This window comes from Halichondria panicea, chromosome 1 (assembly GCF_963675165.1).
Source record: "Halichondria panicea chromosome 1, odHalPani1.1, whole genome shotgun sequence".
In the NCBI taxonomy this organism is placed as follows: Eukaryota; Metazoa; Porifera; class Demospongiae; order Suberitida; family Halichondriidae; genus Halichondria; species Halichondria panicea.
Genome location: NC_087377.1, coordinates 5,488,778 through 5,509,368, shown reverse-complemented (window position 1 = coordinate 5,509,368; position 20,591 = coordinate 5,488,778). Strand labels below are relative to the sequence as shown.

At 39.5% G+C, this 20,591-nt stretch overlaps 2 protein-coding genes and 1 long non-coding RNA gene across 9 annotated transcripts in view; 1 reads left to right on the top strand and 2 right to left on the bottom strand.

Annotated features, from left to right (window-relative positions):
• Nucleotides 1-19,796, bottom strand: part of LOC135334925 (uncharacterized) — a 52,012-nt gene extending 32,216 nt beyond the window's left edge. For 3 of the 7 annotated variants that reach the window (XM_064530292.1, XM_064530325.1, XM_064530333.1), the window contains exons 1-6: nucleotides 12,751-12,921; nucleotides 11,561-11,914; nucleotides 11,222-11,506; nucleotides 11,115-11,137; nucleotides 10,624-10,660; nucleotides 10,264-10,545 (exon numbers count right to left, since the gene is read on the bottom strand). In XM_064530292.1, the coding sequence (XP_064386362.1) occupies nucleotides 10,264-10,545; nucleotides 10,624-10,660; nucleotides 11,115-11,137; nucleotides 11,222-11,506; nucleotides 11,561-11,906 (973 nt within the window). In that variant the 5' untranslated portion in view covers nucleotides 11,907-11,914; nucleotides 12,751-12,921. Of the gene's footprint in view, nucleotides 1-10,263; nucleotides 10,546-10,623; nucleotides 10,661-11,114; nucleotides 11,138-11,221; nucleotides 11,507-11,560; nucleotides 11,915-12,750; nucleotides 12,922-13,724; nucleotides 13,780-19,413; nucleotides 19,465-19,538 lie in introns of those variants that run through there. The other 4 variants (XM_064530300.1, XM_064530308.1, XM_064530318.1 and 1 more) reach the window with 4 other exon arrangements.
• On the bottom strand, nucleotides 1,309-6,642 carry LOC135337721 (uncharacterized). The gene is made up of 2 exons (XR_010395262.1): nucleotides 2,454-6,642; nucleotides 1,309-1,508 (listed from the first exon to the last, which is right to left on the bottom strand). It is a non-coding gene; the product is annotated as an uncharacterized LOC135337721 (long non-coding RNA).
• Nucleotides 7,190-8,995, top strand: LOC135336044 (zinc finger MYM-type protein 2-like). Its single transcript, XM_064531820.1, has one exon. It carries the CDS (start codon nucleotides 7,395-7,397, stop codon nucleotides 8,871-8,873), a length of 1,479 nt encoding a protein of 492 aa, XP_064387890.1. The 5' UTR covers nucleotides 7,190-7,394; the 3' UTR covers nucleotides 8,874-8,995.
• Nucleotides 19,797-20,591: the final 795 nt, after the last annotated feature.

Genomic DNA, 20,591 nt, shown 5'->3' with positions numbered 1-20,591 from the left:
TCATAGACAGTATTAATGTGATGATGTCATTATTCTACAAACATTTTGTGGGGAAGGAGGTTCCCCCAAACTTTTAATCCTAGATGAAACCCTGAGTCAGTTTATCCACTACTGTATTAAACATAGGACAAGTTGTTAATAGGCAGTTATAGTCCCTTCTCTTGCGAATGCATGTGCATGCATGGGACTGGCCAGCGAGTCTATATAAGATGGGAGCACGTAGCTTGCCTGCTGTTCCGCATCAAGAAGGTCCGCTCGTGTGTGCCATATAGGCCATAGCTGTAATGCCCTTTCATGGAGAGGTTAATTGTTCTTTGGTGCATGTGAGGGTTTATACGGAGGTTCCATGCAGTATATGAGTCAGCTACATTGGGAATGACTCCTATATATATAGGGGAGATTATATATAGGTGCATGTATGCAGTGGCAGATCCAGGGGGAGATCCCAGGATGCCACGGAACCACCCTTTCAGTCTAGATATTATGGCTTTAGTATACAGCTACCAGCTAGCTATTGTAATTTGATTCGATGTATCAACTGCCAAAAGACATTAATGGACTGACTGCATGTGCATGGTATTACATAGATCTACAAAAAATAATAGTAATAAAGCTAATGGCATGTCACATGCAGCCACAATCTACATAAGTATAATGGTAAAGTATTTAACATTACTGCGGCCAGGAGCTCCTGCTGCGGCCTATAGCACAAGTGTCGAATTTCTGAGGTAAGTCGAACTACATGTATACATAATTCAGAAACCTATAATTATCGCAAATCTGAAGAAAATCGCGGGTTATACACATGCATGACATTGTAGTTGTTTTCGTGCACAGATGTAGGGGCAAAATTCATTCACTTCTTCCATGCACCCAAACCGAGACTAGAAGCTTATTATTTTGGTTCAAATCATACCAACAGTATCAACTTTCTCACCTGAACTGGCCGTAAAATCCCTTTCACTTGATTGGCCCTGTACTTTTAAAACAACCTCATCATCCAAGTTTAAAATTGATTGTAGATTCCATTCGAGCAGTTTCAGATGACTGAGTTCACAATCGTCGTATGAACTATCCAACAGAAACTGTAGAAACGGTACTTCCCCGTTAGATTTTACTAGTCGACGTCTAGCATATTCAATAAAGTTTATCTTGTACATTTTCATTTTGTCCTTGTCCTCGTCTGATCCTAAGCTGTGTGTAATCTGCTCAATCATGTCATACCTAAAGAAGGAGAAATAGTCTCCAATAATTTGCCAAACATTTTCACTAGTTGAGCAGTCCTCCAATTTCCTTCGTTGAGCTCTGAAAACACTCTGATTTTTTTTTTTTTCTTCCAAACACCTTCTTTAGACAATTAAACCTCATCAAACTAGCAATTAAAGAATCTTTTGGAATTCGTCGAACTTGAAGTGATCGACACAGGTCTGACACAAGCATGGAGAATTGTGATTCCATCTTCATAGAATCTGCTTCTAACTCTTTTATGCTTGGATACATTTGATGGGCTGCATGAAAATTACATCCAAGAGATACGTATACATGATATAATTATATGCTTTGTTGCAGCTATCGTAATAATTATGCCTTGAGGCGTAGCTACACGAGGGATACGGTACGGTACAGCTTGCAGCACACGTTAACAAATCGATGATAGGCAGTTGACCAGTTCCTAATTCCCTTGCGCATGTGGGACTGGCCAACAGTCAACTTTACCGTATTTCTCGTGTGGCTATATGCCTCGAGGCGGTAACTAATTGCTCACGATACATGCATATAATCCTATAATTATATGTTACAGGCGGAGAGAGAAAAGAACTTAAGGTAAATCCCAAATAGTAATAATAATATAACATCTGCATGCATGTGACTATCATGCTGTAATAATTATTCAACCTGTTTGGTGTGTTCTAGCTCATGCAGCTGCGTTCATATGAAGACCAATATGATTTATTTTTGCTTTTTAATTAATGTATAGGGTACAATTCAACACACTAATGAAAGTGAGTCAATATTTTCTAGTAGAATTTTAATTAGTTGTGTGACAACATCGTGTGGGTTGTGTGGTTGAACAACATAGCTCCAACCAAACTACAATAAAATACGTGGGCATTGCTTCAGCAATGTGATTGGTCATACTAGATTCAGGTAACGAAAACAACTCGTTGATAGGCACTTGACCAGACCTGTCTCTTGCGGATGTGGTCAGCTAGTCTAAAAGCTTCTATATAATTATAGGAGGCTTCTAGCCACATTCTCTTAGATTGTGGATTTGGAGACTAAAGCTATAGTTTTACTTCACAGTGAAGACTGTTGCTGTCTCTTCAGAATCTTTCGTAGCATCATCCATAAATTATTTTCCATGAGCCCTATAGCATTAAAGTCTAGCTGCTTGTTAGCTACAAAAAAGAGCTGTAAATGTCAGCTAGAAGCAGCTAATTGTGCACTCCAACCTCTTTGCAGATCCACCCCTTTCTTTAAAGACAGGAAATGCAAAACATATACGGTAGTCATCAGATGTGTACTTCAAAGCCATGATATAGACTTCTGTTCCATTAAGCTCCTGCATGAGCAAAGCAAAACATGACAAGAGGCATTAGCGCAGCGCAGCTTGTAACATTCATTATATCGGGTTTCGACTGTGTAGTTATAATCATTTGTGAATGATAAAGTGTATATGTACAAGCCCAAATGCGTTTCTAACTACAGTAGATATAGTTGGAATTTTTGTGAGGTACAAAATTCAGGCAGAGCAGTTACTGCGGTAAGTAAAACTGGGAGAAACTCATATTTTACATGCAAAGCTCTTGTTGGGAGATCGCGAAACTTTCTTTGATTGCGAAATGCATGCGCCATGTTCACTCTTTGCGTGTCTTTCGTTTGCAATCTATGTAAAAACTCGTAATTTGCAATCAAAAGAGACTCGCATACGAAACCCGATATATATATATAATATAATTGGTACTACATAAGTTCACAGTTTTACCCTGGCGAATTTAAGTGAACATATATCTATATACTATGCACAATTTAATAAGCTAGTATCATGCTTCAAAGGTCACAATTCAAAGACAAAGAAGACAAGAACAAGATAATATAAGCTGTCTTTTTGGACCAGCAGCTCCTCTTGTGACAAGCAGCATGATTTTTTCTCATCTTTCAGAGCTTTGTCTCATTCTCTTTTTGTAGTCAGGTGACGTCATCCCTGCCTCAAGCTAGCGCATGCGCATAAGCTGTCAACAGCCTGTATACAGGACGTGGTTGCTACGCCCTGATACAGGCCCGTATCCACGGGCTGTAAACAGGACGTGGGCTAACGTCCTGTTTACAGCCTGTGAGAACGTCCTGCACACAGGACGTGGGTGGGCTACATCCTGTATACAGGCCGTTCACGGGCCCGTAACGGCCCGTTTTCAACTAACGGCCTGAAACGGACCAGTGGATTTTTGGCTGTGTACACAGTAAAATAGCAATACAGCAAGCAAAAAGGTTTGTAGACTATGTTCTGTGCTATTGTCATATTGACCTGAGCTAGCTAGCAGTCTAAGCTACTTATTACATGTTCATGAGGCTTGAAACACTGCAGTTCAATCCTTGCTCTGTGTTTCTAGTCAAGCTGTGGCTCAGATCAGAGGTAGAGCAGTGTTGGTAGACTCGTGCAATACAAATTGAAAACGGCAGCTGCTGAATATTGGTGGTGGGCGGGCTGGTCAAAGTTTATAGCTAGCTAGCTTCCAGTAGAACCTAGCTGTTTGGAGAATTAGAAGTAGCTAGCTAGCTAGCTCTCATATTTGACAGCTGTAACTGTTCTAACTGCATATTCTGAGGCACAAGTGGCTGTGAGAGCAAGTTTGACTGTCTCCATTGATGTTCAAATGACTGTTTTGCTGTTTTTGCAGTAAATAAATCAGTTGTTGACTGGTTGCCTAGTAATTATGGTTTATAACCAACCTCAGCCTCGGGCTGCGCCCTCGGCATTGGTTGGTTATAAGCCATAATTACTAGTCAACCAGTCAATAACTATAACATAATTAAGAAAGAACACAAAGTTACTAAACTACTAGCAGCTTTTAGACCTGATGATAGCTTTTCATACAGAATAAATAATACTGTACTCTCGCGAAAATACGCCCACCTTTTTCTGCAAGAAGTTTAGGCTTATTAGGGGACTGGGTGTTTTAATCGCGAACGGCGAGTTTTCATTCGAATATACGCCCACCCGCGCGGCCTCAAATCGAGTTTACACTTTGCTCTATGACAATTCTTTAGTTTATGAACATTTCATTGACAACAACAATGTAAGTTAAAAACTACTGCGTGACTAATGCATGAGTATGATTAAAAAGCGAGAATGAACATGATTAAAAAGAAGTGGACTCTGACTCTATTCGTTGCTTGTCACTTGTGTCGATGTCGATGTAGCAGAAACTTCCCAAAGGATGCTAGGTCATACTCCTACAGAGCAGCTATCAGGTACTTTGTTTCAGAAAACCAGGCAAGGTAACCTGCAAAAATGGCCTGTGTGATAACTTTCTTGGACTTCGTGTTTCTTTTCATATAATTATATAAGGACTACTTGTTCCCTGCATATACATCTTCAAGGGCAAACAGATCCATACAGAAAAAGTTATATGTCTGATCTTGGTCCAGCAAGGAGTATAGTCTTACTAGTTACTACCTAAAACTTCCTTTCTTCACTAAAATTAATAGTGAACATGTGGCATTCAGCTACTGCGCATGCTCAACTTTTCATTCTGGGTGGGCTTATCGAGTGAAAATACCCTTGTGCAAGAACTTCGAAGCAAAAAAGAGGGGATGGGCGTTTATTCAAGATGGGCTTATTTTCGTGAGGGTACGGTACGTTATAGTTGTGACACATGCATGCGGCCCTCGGGCCTACGTCACTACTGAGCCAATATATCCCATGTGGCACTCGTGCATGTGTCACAACTAATTTGTTGCATCCTGTATCCATATATGGTCTGCAAAAGCTTGCGAAACTAGTTTAGAAACTAGATTTATCTTGCAACCAGTCCAGCTACAATAGAACCTCGATTATCCGGACACCTTGGTTCCAGAAGCAGGCCGGATAAGTGAATATGCCGGATAATCGAATAGATAAACCACGCCTTGATCCACCCACTTTATTGATAAACAGCAGTGCCACATGGTAGACTCGCAAGCCACTCCCTTTTCTCTGATTGGACGGGGGCGGGAGAAAAGGGACTGGTGACTCTGGGCTACATTTTGTGTCTCTATCAGAATTTGGGTAGAGATTATTCATTGATTTTTCCACGTGATCCAAAAATTGCGTGAGGTTAAGTAGAATTGCGTACCCTGCAAAAGTGATCGCGGGCTTCTTAGTTACAGTTTGAGAATGGATATGATGCTAGTGCTAGAAAAGAGAAGATGATGGAGTAATAAAGACATCAGGCATTCAGCTAGGATATAGTCATCACACCATGTACCAGCAGAGATTAGCTTGTTTTAGTTTTACGTGATGAGAACTGGCAGCCGAAAGTCATTGGTTGCCTAAAGCTTTTAATAACCTGTACAATACAAGACAGATAATGGCAGAGGGCAGAAGTTGAATTGAGAGTAGTCAGACTTGTACAAGCTGTCTTAAATCGCTGCCACTCGAACTCCTCGGTTCAAAGAAGGACTGCCAAGATTTCTACGTTCATCAGCTGTTCCATGCTAATCCACAAGTTGTGGCACAACAGACACTGGTACAAGGATCTATAATATCAAAAAAGGCTGGCTAGATAGATCTGTATACTTGTCTTCTGTGTGTCTTTAGCTTTTGATGCATCAGAATAAATTGGATAATTTGCACGTGACATTAATATTTAATAGCATTCCTGATTTACACAAGCTGTAGCCCAGAGTCACCAGTCCCTTTTCTCCCGCCCCCGTCCAATCAGAGAAAAGGGAGTGGCTTGCGAGTCTAGCCACATGGTTGTCTGCGCATGCGCAGAAGATAAGCAGGCATGTCTCCATGGTAACAGCTGCAACGCGCATGCGCGTTTGAGGGACACGCCCATTTTCTGATCTGATAACAAGAAAACTGCCAAGCCGGATAATCGAGGTTCCGGATAATGGAGGGCCGGATAATGGAGGTTCTACTGTACTACAGTGCAACAACCAAAGAGAGTAGAACTTTTGTTTTTTCACGTTTTTGTGTATATCTTCTAAACTAAATGTGATTGGATCAATTTGAGTGCAGGTACTGAAAGTTCAACTATTGGCGCTTCCAGTGGACCACCACCTGTTACATCATATGACATCATCATTCCAAAATGGCTGCTAGAATATGTGTACATTGGAAAATATGTTAGGCATGGAACTATCTTATATGTTTGAGTTAAGATCTGAAATTTGTTGTGCAAGTACTTCATTACCTTGCACATCTTTTGAGCACCAGCGGAAGTGCAGGCTGTTAGTAGGTTCTGAGATACACAGAATTTTGTAAATATTTAGTAGCAAATGTGTTAGGCATTGATTTTTTGAGTTATGCTAGTTAAGGTCTGATTTTTGAGGAGCATGTACTACAATAGTATACTTTTCATTTGTACTAACTTACAAGAGCTAGACCAGTCTCTTCTTTGCTAGAGCGGCCCTTTTTGCCAAAAATGGTAATTTTAGCTGATTTTCACGGTTTCTGTTGCGTAGTGTAAATTGCCACGCCCCTGTGACACATTATGACTGATCAACTGGGTGTAGTTGCCAGGTTAGACATCACATGAGCTTGGATGTAGCAAATAAAGACAAGATGATTTGTGATGTCACAAATCAATGAATATCATTGTTTACGTCAGCACAAACAGGCAAAGAGCAGCAAAATGGAGCAAAATCACCATTTTTGACAAGAAGGGCCGCTCTAGCAAAGAAGAGACTTGTCTAGCTCCTGTAAGTTAGTACAAATGAAAAGTATACTATTGCAGTACATGCTCCTCAAAAATCAGACCTTAACTAGCACAAACTCAAAAAATCAATGCCTAACACATTTGCTACTAAATATTTACAAAATTCTGTGTATCTCAGAACCTACTAACAGCCTGCACTTCCGCTGGAGCTCAAAAGATGTGCAAGGTAATGAAGTACTTGCACAACAAATTTCAGATCTTAACTCAAACATATAAGATAGTTTCATGCCTAACATATTTTCCAATGTACACATATTCTAGCAGCCATTTTGGAATGATGATGTCATATGATGTAACAGGTGGTGGTCCACTGGAAGCGCCAATAGTTGAACTTTCAGTACCTGCACTCAAATTGATACAATCACATTTAGTTTAGAAGATATACACAAAAACGTAAAAAAACAAAAGTTCTACTCTCTTTGGTTGTTGCACTGTAGTGCTAGTGAGCTAGCTATGACTATATGAGCGATGGCTCTAGATTTGGATTTCTCTGATGTAACGGTTGAAGATCTCGACGACTGGGAAGAGGTAGTAAGTACCTCCATAATGTTGCGAGCCGAAAAAGATGCAGCAAAAATTGACTGGGATGCCATACCTACTGACAAACTCATTTTAGGCACTGAGGCACTGTCCTATGTCTCCAAACCACGTCTAGCAAAGCGAGTGAAGTACCAGGAACTTCAAGACGTGACTAATTGTGCGGCGAGTTTTAGTGCGAGCATATCTACTGGTGCATCTCGATTTGGCAGTACAGTTACCAACCTTACCTCTCTGGCTACTGCATCCAAGGGCTTTGTACCTGCAAACACTAAGAATAATACGAGTTGGGCCCTTCAAGTGTTCTACTGTTGGTGTGAATGGAGAAACAGCTCCCATAAAGAAACTGATGATAAGGTACCTATTGATGTTCTCACTTGTGTTGATGCTACTGCTCTGAACAAGTGGCTTTCTCTGTTTGTAATGGAAGCTAAAAAAAAAAATGGCAGTCCCTACCTTTCAAAAACGATCGATTTGCTTTTGGCTGGAATTAGACGTCACATGACGTCGGTAGACCCTATTCTCCCAAACTTTTTTGACGAGAATGATTATCGTTTCGATGGACTAAGAGGGACTAGAGACACTGTTTCACGCCAGTTACGAGAAGATGGTGTTGGTTCCTCAGTAAAACATGCGGAAGTGATTACCTACGAGGAAGAAGATAAACTCTGGGATCGTGAAGTATTGGGATCTTCAACTCCGAAATGTCTATTTTCTACCATCTTCTTCATGAACGGAAAAGTTTTATGCCTGAGAGGAGGGCGCGGGCACAGGGCTCTTAAGTTATCCCAATTCACTTTTGGAGTTGAAAATAAGCGTGAATATGTCGAATACATTGAGTTTGGCTCGAAGAATAGATCAGGAAGCTATAAAGACAACACCGACAACAAAGTTATCAGGCATTTCTCTGACCCATCCTCAGGCGATCGCTGCTATGTGTATTTGCTGAAGAAATATTTAGATAAATTGCCTACCAAAGCCAAGGAAGACGATTCCTTCTACTGGAAAGCCAAGGAAAGGCTTCCTACAGATGCAGACGCTTGTTGGTTCACGATGCAGACCTGTGGCAAAAAGCTCCTAGGAAACCTTGTCAAACTAATGTGTGAGCAAGTTGGCATATATGGAAAAACAAATCACAGTCTGCGGGCTACTGGGGCCACACGATTGTTTGCTGCAAATGTTCCAGAGAAGTTAATAGCTGAACGTACTGGTCATCGCAGTACAGAAGGTCTACGAGTGTATGAACGCACTTCCATGGAACAGAAACAGTCAGTGTCTGATATTATTGCTTGTTCTTCTAAACGGGACTTCGAAGTCATTGCAAAAGAAGAGACTAGCAGACTCACTAGCTCTGGAAATCCGAATAAAATTTCTTTTGACAACTGTGAGAACCAATGTACAAAAGAGTGATTGTTAATTATGTTATGTGTGCTTGATGGTTCAAAAACAATCGTTATGCTTAAAAAATGATGTTTAATAATACACAGGAAGTCATGAATACTTAATGAAAACTACTAGTAACTACAACGGTGTTATACTATAAAAGGGACCGTTTCAGGTTACTGGGTGGTTGGTGGGATTTAGGTAACTTAAGCCACGCTATGCCAGTATCCAGATAGTGGCACAGTTCACGGTTTGACCTGTACCATATGGCAGATATTGGCACAGTGTTTCCTTTGATCTGCCCACTCAAAATGCAACAAACCAATATAGTCATCATGTACATTTACAATACAGTAGACTCTTGTTAATTCGGCCACCCTTTGGACAGTGAAGTTTGGCCGGAATAGCGAGGTGGCTTCAGAAAATTTCAGAAAATCAGATGCGGCTAAATTTAAGCGACCCAACCTCGAATCTAATGACTAATTCTTGTTTTGTCTCGCGTGTAATCTGATAGGCAGGGATAAAAAGTTTGAGTTTTTTTTGTTTCAAATGACATCTCCAACCAGATTCGCATCATGTATCTACTAAATACCCCGTGTGCGCGCAGCAGGGGTATAGAGTGATCGGTGTGTGTGCATGCTGTGTGTGTGTGTGTGTGTATAGACACAAAATGAGCTGTTTAAGCTGTTTCATGGACTGCTTTAACTACATAATAATTATTACAGTTGAAAAATAATAGGCTGCTTAACAGTTAAAACTTGTAGGCGATCTTCGAAGGCGACAAAAAACACTGTTTCTAATCGATCTGATCGTTGCTTCAGAATCACCCCGATTCAGGACCATTCCGTATATAATGTTAATTACTGTATAGAGCGAAATTTTCGAGGCACTTATACATTTCGTGGAATGGCCTCTAAAAGCATTTCGTTGCACAATGTTCATGGAATGACTGCTTATCGGAAGCCACGCCTTTAATCTTTGCACGTTATAGCAGATAATTCTAATTAAAGAACAATTTTTCGTTGACTTCATTTTTGTGTAGGATTGCTAACTCACGAAATCCGCAAAAATTAAGCCCCTCGAAAATTTCGCACTATACAGTATCATATATCCGTTTTGCCGCTATGCGATGAAGCTCAACACACAGGGTGAATGCTCTATAATTATGAGCATCTTGTTTTGAACTATATTTGTCACCACAATTTATTTTTATAGAGTGGACAAAATTAATATCTGAAATATGGACTTTATTATAGGTCACATGAACTCAAATTTCTTGATTAGGCGCACGCATGTTTGTCGTACCTCCCCCACAATCAGTCGTACCGGACACCTCTGCCTTATGCTCCGAAGCATAATCACAAAATTATATTATTATTATGGCACGTAATAAAATTATAATAATAAAGCCACTCACCATGAAAGTGTTCCTCTATTGCTTCACCTACATCATTTCTACTCACTGTAGAGTGCCTGAGAGCAGTACATATACCTCCCCAAGTTAGAGGAACACCTGACTGAAGTCGATGAGCTAGGACCTCACGCAAACACACATCATTGTTATCACGGTACGTCTCACGAAAGTTGGTTAAATCGGTATAGCTCAGCTTCAACGCCAGTCCCAAGCTGAACCAGTTCGGACTAGCACTTTTCACCCTCTCACACACCTCAAGTAGGTCAGAAACAGTCAGAACAGAATCTGGAGCACAATGATAATCAATAACTATAGCATCATAATTATTAACAAACATAAAAAATAATAATAATAAAATCTTACCGTCTGATGAATCGCTTTTCTGAGTGCTTTGAGTTATCTGTATAATTATATGAAAAAGCTGGGAAGGTTCACTCATGCAGATTAATAATTCAGCGCTGCTCTATTTTTAAAATTTAAATTCCCTAGTAATAGTTGTAGTAACAAGAATATAATTATTAATCCATAATAAAAGAGATCCAACAAAGTCTTGCCTTAATTGCATCAAATGTATTCAGAGAGTAACGTGACTTCCTGTTTGTAACGCATGATCAATCAATAAATGACAATTTGGTAATAACATTATCGCTGCCTCGAGGCAAGTGGCGGCTCCAAGCACTCGGATTGATCAGTTACAAAGCAGGAAGTAACGTTACTTTCCAAATACACACTGAAGTAAATTAATGCTTTATTATAGACTCTTGATACCAAATCAACTGTGCATGGCTCATACATGTTGAATGCAATTTATGGTAACCTGTCCTATAGGTACTATACCCAATGCAATGATTTACCTTGAGTGCTTCTTTCTCTCTACCTGTTGCAAATGTGTGCATGTAATTTATATGTAAAATTATGCATCATTAGAGACGTATGCCATTACTTACACACAGCTACTTACTTTGTGCATACATGTACTCCTCTATCTCCTCAGCTTCATCATTTCTTGCCACTGTAGAGTGCCTGAGAGCAGTACATATACCTCCCCAAGTTAGAGGAACACCTGTCTGCAGTCGATGAGCTAGGACCTCACGCAAACACACATAATTGTCATCGTACATCTCATGAAAGTTGGTTAAATCGGTATAGCTCAGCTTCAACGCCAGTCCCAAGTTGAACCAGTTCGGACTAGCACTCTTCACCCTCTCACACACCTCAAATAGGTCAGAGACAGTCAGAACAGTATCTGCATCACATTAAGTGAAATAGTATCATAATTAAAACATCAGGAAATATATACCTAGTCCAGGTCCAGGGTTTATCTCCACATCTCCGGCCAATAACAGGAGAAGAAAAACGACTAATGCTCCAATCACAATCAGCACAGTAGTTGTGAAACCAAAACAAACTCTTTTCAAGTGATTAGGGCTATGAATAGCTGTGCTAGTCACTGGTTCTTCATGATCGGAACCTACATCTTCGTAGTAATAGTTATTTGAGGGAGGAACATTCCTAAAATTGAATCTGTCTTGGATTGATTTAACCATTGCTAAGCACTTAATATCAATATAGGTGGTAGCATCTTTAGCCAACAGACTTGATTCAACTGAGCTGCAGTTGCTTTCATAAGCCGGCCAATCCTCCATGCATCTAGCTGGAATACATGCATGAAAACATTTATTGCTGGAAAATTTCACTTAATAATCACTCTTACCGTAAAACCTCTATTTATGGCGACCCTCTAAATATGCGACACTTGGACGTTTCGCCCATTTTTTTGTGTACATAAAACTACTTTCGCAAAACGTAATTATTTAAAAGTGTCGCCTTAAATCGAGGTTTTACGGTAGTCTCATGAATCAGCCTGCCTTGGAGAGTCAGTCTGAGCACTTTATAGTCTAGAGGTCATTCCACAATGGAATGTTAATTGTCATTACGTCAGTGTCACTTCCAACGCATGCAAAAGGTCAACCGTAAACGCTTGACTAGCTGCTATGAATTTTTGTTTGGCTTGCTCCAAGAACGTTGCTAAAAGAACAAGAAAAAGGTTGCACAGCACTAGTGCAGTCAACTCGACTTACTATAGCTCCTTGACTGGCTAACAGCAGCCACAGTTAGGCTGACTATTAGTTATAAATGCGTCCTACTGTAAGAGAACGCATACGCTTCTTTTTATTTTGTCAATCCTTGATCTGATTGGTAAAACAGGATTTAGTAGATCTAGTGACTTAATACAACGTAACTTCAGATATGCCAGTGACTATTAGTAATAATATTATAAGTAAAGTTTTCTTGGCATACAGTTTAAACACCGCATTGTAGGAAACAGTGTTCTAGATTTAGATCTACTCAGTCTCTCGCTTGTCAAGTTTTTAAAATCATCGATGGTGAACTAGTGTAAGAATATAGATAGAGATTCTATATATCTATAGGAAACAATAATAATAAGCAGCTGAGAAGCTGCTATATACTGATCCAGTACTAACTCACATTGCTCCTCAATTTGATATTGCACAGTAATTAAAACAATTCTCTTGACTTATTACATTGATTCTGTTAGCTACAGATCTATACTTTTCATTGTCTTATCCACCTCTTTTGAGTAATTCATAGTACCACCCACTTTTGAAAGTATAATTATTCATGAGTAGATCTAGTCATTATCCATGACTTGTGTCATATCATCATTTCTGCATGCTATTTGTGCGAATGAGAGTAAAATATCGGAAAATGTGTACTCGCAGATAAAAAATGCTCATTAAAACCACTGGCGAGTAATAGATCTATGATTTGCAGAATGTAATACCAGCAAAATGAGCTAAACAGTGAAAATGCAAACAAATCTACCTGTGAAAATAATTGTCACCTTATTTACAACCATGCATATCAATTTACTGTTGTACATGTATATTATAATTATGTAGGCATGGGTTATACCGGAACAATGCATGCAATACATTGCCTCGATATACAGTACAGGCAATAAAGTCAAACAAAATTTTTACTCACAAAAATCAGTGTTTGAAATTTTTACCCCACAAAAATTACCCGCTATACGGTAGAGTCTTTATGCGAACAGACGATGCTATATGAAAGATTCTAAGGAGACTGCAACAGCCTTCACCATGACTCTCGAGAAGAAAGCTTTAGTTTGCAAATCCACGAATCAAAATCCAAGAGAACGTTGCTAGAAACCGCTGTTAGTTTTCGTCTCGTTGGAGCAATTACAGCTGGAATACATGCACACATGCACGCACAGCATTACTGTATCCCTAGTGCGGCTATAATTATATAGATACACATGTCTCCAGCAGTTGTAATCCATCAAGCACTTTGCATGGGAGTGTGACATTCGACATGCATATGGCCAAAAATTTCAGAATAATTATATACACCTGTATAATGATAATTATATACAATTTACTTTTTCATGGTAAACGAACAGTTTCCTTATAATAACGTACATGCAGGCACCTTACTTCCGAAAGCACTTGCAGTTGGGCTTCTGGTAAACAGGTGATGTGAAAAGCAAATACCTCTCTCACCAGAAGGAATACCACCGATAACAATGGCTCAGTGATTGTTTACACACCATACCCACTACAGTGGCTGATAAGTGCATGTATAGGAATTCAGGTCAATGAAAACAAGTAATAGTTGTGCCACATGGGATATAATAATATTGGCTCAGTAGTAACTTAGGCCCCATGTGTCACAACTATTACTTGTTGCCTTTTGACCTCTGAGGAATAGCAGTGCCAGTATAATTATGATGATGATTTTTGACAATACATGTATTGTCAAAAATCATCATCCTTATACTATGTTGTGCATGTAGTAATTTCGGATGAAATATGCCATCGTGGACGATGTTATAATTATGACATCATACATGCTGTCATATTCCATCGTAAATTCACGTTGTTATATTTCATCGTAAATTACTATATCGACTGCATGTATAGGTATAGGTATAGTGAACTGCATATACGTATAAGATAGTGGAATCATGAAATACTGCAGTTATGAAACAATCTACAGTTTGTTTTGAGGCTATATAATTATCTCAGAAACAGATGAGCTATTATAGGAGCTGCAAAATACAAAATTTAAACAGGTATATAGTTCATACAAAAATGTGCACCAATGAGAAAATTACCCGTTATACGGTACACCTTTAATTTTGACATGTGGATTCAGGTGACATGTTTAAAGAGGGTGCATGCATGCATGGGGACTCATTAAAGGGTCAATTGCCATAACCTTTGATTAAGCTAGCATTATTCAAAATGGCGCCTCATTTTTCCCAGGATCATAATGCTCTCTACAACTGTTTAGTTACCAATCATGGAGACAGCACACGTGTGTAGGTAGGTGAGTGAGGAATATAGGATACCTCAAATAATTCAAAAGCAATGGGCTGTGACAAATTACATCCAGCTCTCTTAAAAATGAGTGCACTACAAATATATGAACCTGTTTCAATGCTTTTTGATCTCTGTCTAAGTACTGGCTCACTTTCAGAAGAATGGAAGATTCACAAGATCGTATCAATTCCTAAGAAAGGAGACTTAACGCTCATTAAAAACTATCGCCCGATCTCTCTACTGTGTATGCTTTCTAAAATTCTGGAAAGAATTGTTTTACAACCACATAATTTACTTCATTAGACCACAGCTCTCTAAAAATCAATTTGGTTTCCTAAAGGGCAGACCCTGCTATCACAGCTGCTAACATCATACAGCGAGATTGTGGAAGCTCTTAATGCTGGAGAATCCTGCGACGTTATAATTATACTTGGACTTTGCTAAGGCGTTTGATAAAGTTTCCCACAAACAACTGTTGTTCAAACTATGGAGGTTAGGCATTACAGGTAATGTATGGAAATTGTTTGAATGTTATTTGAGCAACCGAAGCCACTATGTCTGTTTAGAGGGAACAAACTCTTTATCACTATCTGTGCTATCAGGCGTACCTCAAGGCAGCATTCTCGGTCCTCCGTTGTTTTTAGTATAATGTCAATGATATCACCACTCCAGTCGTTAATTCGTCCATATATATCTATGCAGATGACACTAAACTAGTGAAACGAATAGCCAATGCAAAAGACCAAGTTGACCTGCAATCTGATCTACACCATCTTGTCACATGGTGCAAGGACTGGAACTTATCACTCAATTTACAAATATGTCTACCTCCACTTTGGTAAAACCATTCCTGACTCGGTATACAATTTGGACTCAAAGCTAATCTTAACAAGAGACTCTCACAAAGACCTGGGAGTAGTGACCATCCAGAATAGTCTCTCCTGGGACAAACATATCAACCACCTATGTTCGAAGGCCTACAGCTAGCTGTTTGTACCTTATTAAAAGAAACACTCTATGCTCTCATGATCTCCACACAAAAAGAACACTTTATACTACACTTGTTAGATCTAATTTAACATTTTGTTCGCAACTGTGGAGACCACAAACACACAAGGCCATCACAAAAGTGGAACAAATCCAGAGAAGATCTTCAAAGTTTATTCTGAACCTTACATGTAGATCTAATTAGTCTCGACTACAAACGTCGCCTCATTAAACTGGACCTTTTGCCACTAATGAACTGGCTAGAGTTGCAAGATGTCATATATTCGCCGTCAGGTGTCTCCAAAAACCAGTAGACAACTTCGACATTACTGAGTTCATATCATTCTCTACCAGCAAAACAAGAGTATCGTCTAATCATAAGCTAAGGTCATCATCGCTCAAACACAACAAGACACTTCTACTTCAAAAGATTGGTCAGACTCTGGAACTTCTGCCCTCGCTTTTATAGATCTCTCTCACTCGATGTCAACTATCAAGAATCAACTCTACAAACATTTCTGGGACAGTTAATTTTCTAGATCGCTTTGACCAATCAATCATCTGCACTTATCACCTAGTTTGTCCCTGTTGCTCTGTATAACTGTATAATTATGTATAAATTTTACGTAGTATAAATTATTCACTCAGGTGTTCCTTCTAGGAACTTCCTATCAGTATGATCTTAATTTCTGACCCATCACAAATTATTCACCTTGTCTAAATATAAAGTCATACTGTAAAGCTTCGATTATAATTAAGTAACCCATATCCTGGTTGGTAAGGTCACTAAGATGGTAGTTATTGCTGCCTACTTGCTACATGGATTACATCAAGAGTTCCTATAATGAACTCACCTGCTGCTAAAATTGCTGCACACAATATTGGGCTTCTGGTAAAGCGAGGAAATACAACTGATAACAGTGGCTAGCCACTGGTGGCTGATAAGTGTAGTCTAAGCACTATATCTCACACACCATATGGATTTTTTTTTTACAGCATATTGATTAAAGAGTTAGAGGATTGGAAACAAGTTACCTCGAGTAACATCCGCACTACGCTGCAGTTTAGTTGAGGCCATTACAACAATATCTCAGTATTCATACACAACGGTGCATAATAAACTACAAGTAATTGTGCTCAGCCCGTGCAACTCACTTATATATCAAGGTATAGTCCTATTGTAGTACTGTATTATAACCAGGCTTACACGTTACACATTCCATTTTAGCTCTAAAACAGCCTTGAGAACTTATAACTTAACTGGAATGTATTTTTACTGGGTTTTTGCGCAGAAGTTGATGTACTTTTACATTGACTTCATTGTTAGTGGTTAAAAAATGGCGCAGAAATGTACCCTAGCCGTGATGACGTCACACTAATTAACGGTAAGCTAACATTCCATTGTTTTATGTGAAATGGCCTTACTATAAAAAATAATTAAAGTAAATCATGGCTCTCCTATTTACAGCAGATGGGATGGGGTAGATTATGTGTACTGATTATAAACGCAATTATCCATGAAAGGTCAGGCATTTCAGTTAGATGTTTTATATGGCCTCAGTGCTTTCTACCTTTAAAGATCCTTTATCAGTCCCAAAATTAATGTATTTGCATGAAGTCAGTGTAGTTAGGTACTGGTGACCTCACTGATAAATCAAGGTTTAATTTATCAGTACCAGTACCTCGATAACCTTGATTATCCGGCTACACAAATTTCTCTACAATAATTATAGGCTCAAAGTTCAACTGATAACCAAGAAATGGCATGTCCCTTTGCCCCTTTTAATAATTGAAATGCCACTTTAATGGAAATGCATGCACAAATAACAGCTTAATGATAGTTGTTATGCCAGACAACAATTATAACTATAATGAATTTCGTGTGCAAAGCTTTAGCATGGCAGTATACAGTAGTGAACGGCTGCACGAGATGACCTTAAGCTTCTTTCCTTGAAGCCCTAGCCTATACCGTATTACTAGAATGCTTTGCGAGCATCAAACATTTGCGAATTTTGCGAGGGTTGATCCAATAAAATCCGCATTATTACTAGTAAATACACACGATCCTTGCCAGTACGCAATATATAGTTAGATCGCAAAGGGTCAAATTTTCTGCTGATTTGGCTCATTCGCAAAGGTTTTTCACCCGCAAAATATTCTAGTAATACGGTATACATAATTATACCACACTTACACTGTTAAAATAGGGGTGTATACACCATGTACTAGGGTGTAAATATGACCTGGTTTGGGGAGTAAACAAAAGGGAGTGTAAATATCATAGCATAAGGGTGTAAACTACAATAGCATGGGGTGTAACTACAATAGCATGGGATGTAAACTACAATAGCATGGGGTGTAACTACAATAGCATGGGGTGTAACTACAATAGCATGGGGTGTAAACTACAATAGCATGGGGTGTAAACTACAATAGCATGGGGTGTAAACTACAATAGCATGGGGTGTAAACTACAATAGCATGGGGTGTAACTACAATAGCATGGGGTGTAAACTACAATAGCATGGGGTGTAATAGCCTCGATTCCAGGCCGCTAAGAGAGGGCCTGGTATCGACTGTTTGCGCATGCGCCACCTATTACCCAGAAAGTGGGTAATTCGGATACCATTGTATATTGCCAGTATTTTGCTCAGTAAAACAATGACGTCACAACGAATGGAAGTGGATTGAAGAAAGTGGATAGAAGTGTGATTGTAGCCCGTGTGATAGCATTCTAATAGCTACCCTTAGCCTACTATGTTAACAAAGGACTCACAGCCTGCAACAGTGTGGATAACAATCCTCTGAACGGAGGGGAAGGCTGACAATAGCCTATATGGATAGGCCACGCCCATCTGACACTAACCTTGGTGAAAGTCGACTCTATCAGAAAGAAATTGCTGCAACCAATACAGCTCTGTCTCTAGCTAGCTAGCTATATAGCTCTGTGTCTGACTTTATGAAGAGTATTCTTTGTCTGTATATGTTATTCAGGATATAATTCGGGTAAAAATTCAGTTTAATGGGAAACATTACGGGAATATTACCCAATAATTTTGCGTATGCGCAAGCAGTCAGTAGCAGGCCTAATTGTTTAGGCCTTGTGAAGGAGGCTAGGGGTGTAACTACAATAGCATGGGGTGTAAATATTCTAGGTATACATAATTATACCACACAATTATACCACACTTACGGCACCACTAATTGATCTCATTAATTGGTCAACAGCTGTAGGATATATATAGCATACAGGCAACAGCCCCGGTATGTACAGTTTTTCAAGTTATTTTTTAGTTTTTTCATTTGTTCAAGAAAGTAAGTAAAGAGAAAAGAGCCATGCTTGACGGTACTAAGACTCAAAGCGACGGCAAAAACACGGAAGGTGCTCTCCAACAAGAAGATGGCTATAAGGTCCATGGGCGCGATTTACATATAATTATTTTATCTAAGAAGAGCTCGCAACTCCAGTATAGGGCGTCGAATGGTCAACGCTTGGGCCAAGGAAGCTCTTGAGCATCAGTAGGAGTCGACGTGTTGCTCAACTAGCTCTTTGACGGCTGCAAAATCCGGCATAGTCTTGCAGTCTGTATCGTGGATTGAATTGTTGCTAGGGGGAGGTCCTTTTAGTGCTGCGGTCACATCCTCCTCTTAGGTGTGGTAGACTATATCCTATACTTATGACACACAATGAACCGATCACAATCGCGGAATTATTTAGCATAATGCTCCCCAAGAAAGGTGTGCATCTAATTAATGACAGAACATGGCCTTGTATATCAATTTACAGTCGTAAATATACCTGTCGCAAAGTCTTTAGTCTGAGGTCCCCAGGTAGAGGGCGAGGTTATTCCTGTCAAGGGTGGGAGAAATTATATTGGCTCAGAGTTGTGGGGGCGAAGGTGATAACATCAATTTGTATGGTACCTTGCAAGGTTGTGGTGTGTTGTGGAGTCAAGTACTAGTGGTTATGTGTAACTCCGGCTCTGACAGCCGTGAGTGCACACATACGTGTACGTGTGCTGGACGAGGAGGTACGTGGGATGATCTCTGCATGTGATTTGAAACTACTATTTATACATGCTGGAGGTTATCCAGAAAGTACAATATTCACTAGCTAGCTAGCTATCTAGCTAGCTCTGCTGAGCTTGATATTCATCTGGCACAGGGACATTAGTATTTTTAGCTGTGATGTCTTTACCTATCACAGCCTGTGAACAGGGAACTCTATAGAGTGGGTAATGATCTGCCATTATTGTTTTGAAAAACATTAAGGACAAAATACATGTATGTAGCTAGTAATGCTGAAGGCTATAGTAATTAGCCGTTTATTTTAAAATTGTTGATCATTTCTAAGCGGTATTTTATCAAGCGATGTTTTACAATCATTGAGCGATGTGATCGAGCGATAGAACTCTATATTATCGGGCCAGCGATGTACATAGATCTAATTATTTATCTAGGGGTGCAACTCTATACATCGAGCAATGAATACGAGTTTAGAGTTTATAGGGTTCAAAGGTTACATCCCACAGCCTTTAATCAGAGTACATTTGCATAGACAGAGAGACATTGGTGACTGTATGAAATAATAATTATGTTCCTCTTGGGGTTTATATTAGGAGCAAGCAGGTTCTGAAACCCTGCCCTAACACTTTTGCATTGCATGGCATATCCACCCTCGTCATTCTTGCTGCTGAATGCATGCATGCATGGGGTGTGTAGGACACCGTAATTATTGTATCTAATGTAGGGGGCAAAACGTGGGCGTCAGGCCAAGCAGAACTAGCTGCCCCTGTCACAGTGCCCCCACCATGCATGTAGGGAGCAATCCTTTCGCCTGCTCCATGCTGTTAACTGGTACCATTCACTTCTAGATGAGGACCAATTACTGCCCATGTGCATGCGTATTTTTATTTTAAACTTTAGGTAGATGAGTCGTTCCTTATAGGTCATATAGGAGATGGTTTGGGGAAGGAT